Below are 6,001 nucleotides of genomic sequence, written 5' to 3'. Positions count from 1 at the left end.
TCCTATGGGGCGGGGTGTGCTAGACGCAGTTCGTACGAGCGGACAAATCACGTGTCTCGGACTGGGCGTGTCCTGCGGGCGGTCTCTAGGGGGGCTTCTAGGGACTGCTGCTGTTATCATGTGACCGCCGCCTGTCTGGGAGGAGGGGGATGACAGAAAGATGGCGATGTGCGGGGGTTCGGGATGCTGCTGCTGTTGCTGCTGCGGGGACCGGGAGAGCCGCACCCCGGAGGAGCTGGTGAGAGTTGGGGTGCAGGACATAAGTGACAGGGGGCGGGGCTCTGACTACATTTATTACCATAGTGATGGTTTCCTTTGTCAGGCTGATCCCACATGTCGCCCAAGTAGCTGCCCAATTATAGCCTACACCTGCCAGCATCACACCTTACCTGCAGCTCTGCCCATCCCAAGTGTCATCTGCTGGGCACCTGCCGATCCCACATGTCACCCACCTTGCACCTGCCCATCCCACATGTCACCCACCTTGCACCTGCCCATCCCACATGTCACCCACCTTGCACCTGCCCATCCCACATGTCACCCACCTTGCACCTGCCCATCCCACGTGTCACCAACCGGGAACCTGCCCATCCCACGTGTCAACCGCCGGGCACCTGCCCATCCCACGTGTCACCCGCTGGGCACATGCCCATCCCACGTGTCACCCGCCGGGCACCTGCCCATCCCACGTGTCACCCGCCGGGCACCTGCCGATCCCACGTGTCACCCGCCGGGCACCTTCCCATCCCACGTGTCACCCACCGGGCACCTGCCCATCCCACATGTCACCCACCGGGCACCTGCCCATCCCATGTGTCTATCGCCTCCCTCACACCCCACATACACCCACTACAAACACATGATATTCACCCACCACCATCTTTATACAGCTGAGTCCTAAATCATAATCTGATATTTCCAACATCCACCACAGCCCCACTGAATCCATCACCCGCCATCCCTCCCATCACACCCTCTTACACCTGACACCCCCATCCTTGTGTGAGAACAATCACTCCCAACTGTCGGAATTGCTGATTGTTACCCCTGGGTCTGGTCATGTATGGCTGCCATCCGTAAGAGGCGGGTACACATAGACATAGGCAGTGCCAGGTGTACCCGCTGCTGTGATGTTTGAGTGTTTTCTGTTTATTCTGCCTAATAAGTGACTGATAATCTGAGGTCATTCTTAATCCGGAGACGTGTGAGTCACGTGCGGCCGCGCTCTGCGAGGAAAGCTCTCCGGATCTTATAGCGTCAGCTCTCCGGATGTTATAGCGTCAGCTCTCCGGATGTTATAGCGTCAGCTCTCCGGCTGTTCTAGCGTCAGCTCTCCGGATGTTATAGCGTCAGCTCTCCGGCTGTTCTAGCGTCAGCTCTCCGGCTGTTCTAGCGTCAGCTCTACGGATGTTATAGCGTCAGCTCTCCGGATGTTATAGCGTCAGCTCTCCGGATGTTATAGCGTCAGCTCTCCGGATGTTATAGCGTCAGCTCTCCGGATGTTATAGCGTCAGCTCTCCGGATGTTATAGCGTCAGCTCTCCGGATGTTATAGCGTCAGCTCTCCGGATGTTATAGCGTCCGCTCTCCGGCTGTTATAGCGTCAGCTCTCCGGATGTTATAGCGTCAGCTCTCCGGATGTTATAGCGTCAGCTCTCCGGATGTTATAGCGTCCGCTCTCCGGATGTTATAGCGTCAGCTCTCCGGATGTTATAGCGTCAGCTCTCCGGATGTTATAGCGTCCGCTCTCCGGATGTTATAGCGTCCGCTCTCCGGATGTTATAGCGTCAGCTCTCCGGATGTTATAGCGTCAGCTCTCCGGATGTTATAGCGTCAGCTCTCCGGATGTTATAGCGTCAGCTCTCCGGATGTTATAGCGTCAGCTCTCCGGATGTTATAGCGTCAGCTCTCCGGATGTTATAGCGTCCGCTCTCCGGATGTTATAGCGTCAGCTCTCCGGATGTTATAGCGTCAGCTCTCCGGATGTTATAGCGTCAGCTCTCCGGATGTTATAGCGTCAGCTCTCCGGATGTTATAGCGTCAGCTCTCCGGATGTTATAGCGTCAGCTCTCCGGCTGTTATAGCGTCAGCTCTCCGGATGTTATAGCGTCAGCTCTCCGGATGTTATAGCGTCAGCTCTCCGGATGTTATAGCGTCAGCTCTCCGGATGTTATAGCGTCAGCTCTCCGGATGTTATAGCGTCAGCTCTCCGGATGTTATAGCGTCAGCTCTCCGGATGTTATAGCGTCAGCTCTACGGATGTTATAGCGTCAGCTCTCCGGATGTTATAGCGTCAGCTCTCCGGATGTTATAGCGTCAGCTCTCCGGATGTTATAGCGTCAGCTCTCCGGATGTTATAGCGTCAGCTCTCCGGATGTTATAGCGTCAGCTCTCCGGATGTTATAGCGTCAGCTCTCCGGATGTTATAGCGTCAGCTCTCCGGATGTTATAGCGTCAGCTCTCCGGATGTTATAGCGTCAGCTCTCCGGATGTTATAGCGTCAGCTCTCCGGATGTTATAGCGTCAGCTCTCCGGATGTTATAGCGTCAGCTCTCCGGATGTTATAGCGTCAGCTCTCCGGATGTTATAGCGTCAGCTCTCCGGATGTTATAGCGTCAGCTCTCCGGATGTTATAGCGTCCGCTCTCCGGATGTTATAGCGTCCGCTCTCCGGATGTTATAGCGTCAGCTCTCCGGATGTTATAGCGTCAGCTCTCCGGATGTTATAGCGTCAGCTCTCCGGATGTTATAGCGTCAGCTCTCCGGCTGTTATAGCGTCAGCTCTCCGGCTGTTATAGCGTCAGCTCTACGGATGTTATAGCGTCAGCTCTCCGGATGTTATAGCGTCAGCTCTCCGGATGTTATAGCGTCCGCTCTCCGGATGTTATAGCGTCCGCTCTCCGGATGTTATAGCGTCAGCTCTCCGGATGTTATAGCGTCAGCTCTCCGGATGTTATAGCGTCAGCTCTCCGGATGTTATAGCGTCAGCTCTCCGGCTGTTATAGCGTCAGCTCTCCGGCTGTTATAGCGTCAGCTCTACGGATGTTATAGCGTCAGCTCTCCGGATGTTATAGCGTCAGCTCTCCGGCTGTTATAGCGTCAGCTCTACGGATGTTATAGCGTCAGCTCTCCGGATGTTATAGCGTCAGCTCTCCGGATGTTATAGCGTCAGCTCTCCGGATGTTATAGCGTCAGCTCTCCGGATGTTATAGCGTCAGCTCTCCGGATGTTATAGCGTCAGCTCTCCGGTTGTTATGGCGTCAGCTCTCCGGATGTTATAGCGTCAGCTCTCCGGTTGTTCTAGCATCAGCTCTCCGGCTGTTCTAGCGTCAGCTCTCCGGATGTTATAGCGTCAGCTCTCCGGATGTTCTAGCGTCAGCTCTCCGGATATTATAGTGTCAGCTCATGTGCCGCGGTTTTACTTCCCGTCCAATCATTGTATCTTCGCTACTATATAATAAGGGGGGGATCTGCCTGTTCGTGGACTACATGGTAATTGACGATCCGGCCGTGGACGCCAATTCTTAATTAACATTATGATATTACTCTAAAATGATCAGGTCCGACGAAGACTAAATTCTTGACCCTTTGCGTCATTGAGACGTATCGGGAGTATCTGGGGGATCATGGACTGGGACCCTCCCCAACTACAAGGATGAAGGGGCTCCACTAAACTGCTGGAAACCAGCGAAACTGACACATTCATTAGTCCCAACGTAACGCGGACTTCTCCATTGTTTGACTTCCCTTTGATCCGTTTCCTCAGATAATTATAACAGACCGGGTTCGATCATCTGTAAAGTGAGACGTCCGTGATCGCCGTGTCCATTTGGGGCTCCTGATGTCGGCCAAGAACCTGATAGCTGAGAGCTGAACACTCGCTCGGCTGACCGCTATCTCCCCCCCCCCCCCCCCCTATACATGCACACGGCTCGGCGGGATAAGCGGCTGTCACACCCCTGGTAGCGGCTTATCTCCTGTGAGAACAAAGGATCCAGCATACCCGATCCTTCTTTCCCGAATATCTGCCATTGGGGGGAGCGTCCCGACACCCCTATACACATTAGATGGTCAGCCGGTCCTGTCGGAGGGTTCATCTGACGTTTATCTAATATGTATGGGCACCTTAAAGCGACCCTAAAGTGATAAATGTGATGGTCCATGGAGTAATATTACCTGGTGCCCGCTAGTTGTGCCCCTCTATGCTGGGGATCCGCCGTTTTAGGGTCCCCTCTGTGTTGTCTCAAAATGACCACAGCAATTCTCAGATGGAGTCTAAGACACTCCCCCTGTTCACGGATTGGACAGAACTGGACGGGAGCAGCCCTGGCCAATCAGGCAACAGTGGGAGTGTCTCAGATTCGTAGTCTAAGAAGCGCTGCATCCACTTTGGGACAGCACAGAGGGGACCGTAAATCGCCGGATCTACAGCAGAGGGGCACAACTGGAGGGCACCAGATATAATTACTCCATATACCCCATCATATGTGTCCCGGGACTGGAGGCCAATATTGATCGCAGCTTTAAAAAGGGTTAAACGGTCAGGATCACTTAGAAGAATGGACGTCCAACAGCCCCTCCCCAAATATTCTCACAAGACCATTTGTCTATCTTATTTCGCTGTCTGTACTGACTGGAGGGGGCGCTAGAGAGGCAGCCGGCCCGCATTCAGCATGTCTTCCGCCATTACTTTTCCTGGTTTCCATTTAGATTGGTAGCTCCTCTGATCAGAGTCATTTTTATCCCATTTGTGCTGCTGGGTTATTATAAAGGGTATTATATTATAAGCTGGCGTGGGCGCAGCCTGGTACGTGGTTGGTAAATGCAGAACGTCAGAGGAATGTTTAGCAGGATTTCTCTAAGACGGCTTTTATATGAGTCCGTTTTTAGCTGCAAGTCGGGGTTGCTGCAATATTGTCGAAATAAAGTGAAAATGTGGAGCAGTTCCTGACAGTCCCCAAAATGACCGTTTTCTATGACTAAAGGGGTTGTCGCTTAACTAGTACATGTGGGCGGTTATGCGGCCATTCCCAGCACAGTACGGGAGTGCCATTCCCTTGTGTACTGCCACAAGTAGGCACGGGGGCACAGGGGCTTTACTATGGAAGAAGCGTGCAAAAGATAGAGAGGGAGGAGAGATGAGGAAGGGGTCTGTGAATACTTGTATGGAGCTGAGTTACCGGGTGACCAAATTCAGTTCTCCATAGTCTCTTAAATGGCTTCTTATGGTGGTAACTTCCTGACCCCAGTATAAAGGGCAGCTCTGGAGCACAAACTGCTGCTCTTACAAGTGCAATACTGGGCGGACTATGAAGAGGGACATTTATAGGCACAATGATATTTTGTTCTGAGATGTTTATTAACTTGTGGTACAAATCGGAACATTAATCCTTTATATTTATCTTTCAGACTATTTTGGGGGAGACGCGTGAAGAAGACGAGGAAATCTTACCCCGTAAAGATTATGAAGTAAGCAAAGACACCGACTCCATATTGTCACCTGACCAGGGATGCGGCCATGAGGAGTCACGTTTTCAGCCGGGCCCTTAGGCATCTTCAGTAGACCGGACGTGACTTCTTCTACATGAGTGCACCAGTTTTAATAAATGAGGCCCCTCGATTGTTAGGTAGAGGACCCAAGAGTTTCTATTTCTATCTTGACTCTGCCTCTTATCTCGGGATCTCCTCCAGCATTGGGTCCCGGCCATCATATTCCTCTCCCCGGACGCCAGGACTGGAAGTACCTTCTGCTAAGTGTCTATGGCAACTCTAAATCTCTACAAGACACCCCCTGTGCCTGGGCAAACTGAAGGACCACCCACCTCTGAGAAGCTCAGGAGAATTCTTTTACCACTAGGGGGAGCTCATTGCATACTGATTTATCATTGACTTCAATGGGATCTGTATACATCCCTATGCAGTGAGCTCCCCCTGGTGGCTGCATACAGAGAGAATGTTATTATTAAAAGGGAATTTGTCATTGGGGCACGGACTAAAATAATG

The 6,001-nt window shown here is 52.3% G+C and overlaps 1 protein-coding gene across 1 annotated transcript in view; it reads left to right on the top strand.

Annotated features, from left to right (window-relative positions):
- The first annotated feature begins 1 nt into the window (after position 1).
- CLCN6 (chloride voltage-gated channel 6) overlaps positions 2-6,001 on the top strand; it is a 30,302-nt gene continuing 24,302 nt past the window's right edge. The window contains exons 1-2 of the mRNA XM_075839349.1: positions 2-238; positions 5,408-5,467. Coding sequence (XP_075695464.1) covers positions 161-238; positions 5,408-5,467 — 138 coding nt within the window. The 5' untranslated portion in view covers positions 2-160. The remainder of the gene's footprint in view (positions 239-5,407; positions 5,468-6,001) is intronic.

The sequence above is a fragment of the Rhinoderma darwinii genome, chromosome 10, assembly GCF_050947455.1.
Source record: "Rhinoderma darwinii isolate aRhiDar2 chromosome 10, aRhiDar2.hap1, whole genome shotgun sequence".
Taxonomy (NCBI): domain Eukaryota; kingdom Metazoa; phylum Chordata; class Amphibia; order Anura; family Rhinodermatidae; genus Rhinoderma; species Rhinoderma darwinii.
This window is presented reverse-complemented; position numbering and strand designations above follow the sequence as displayed.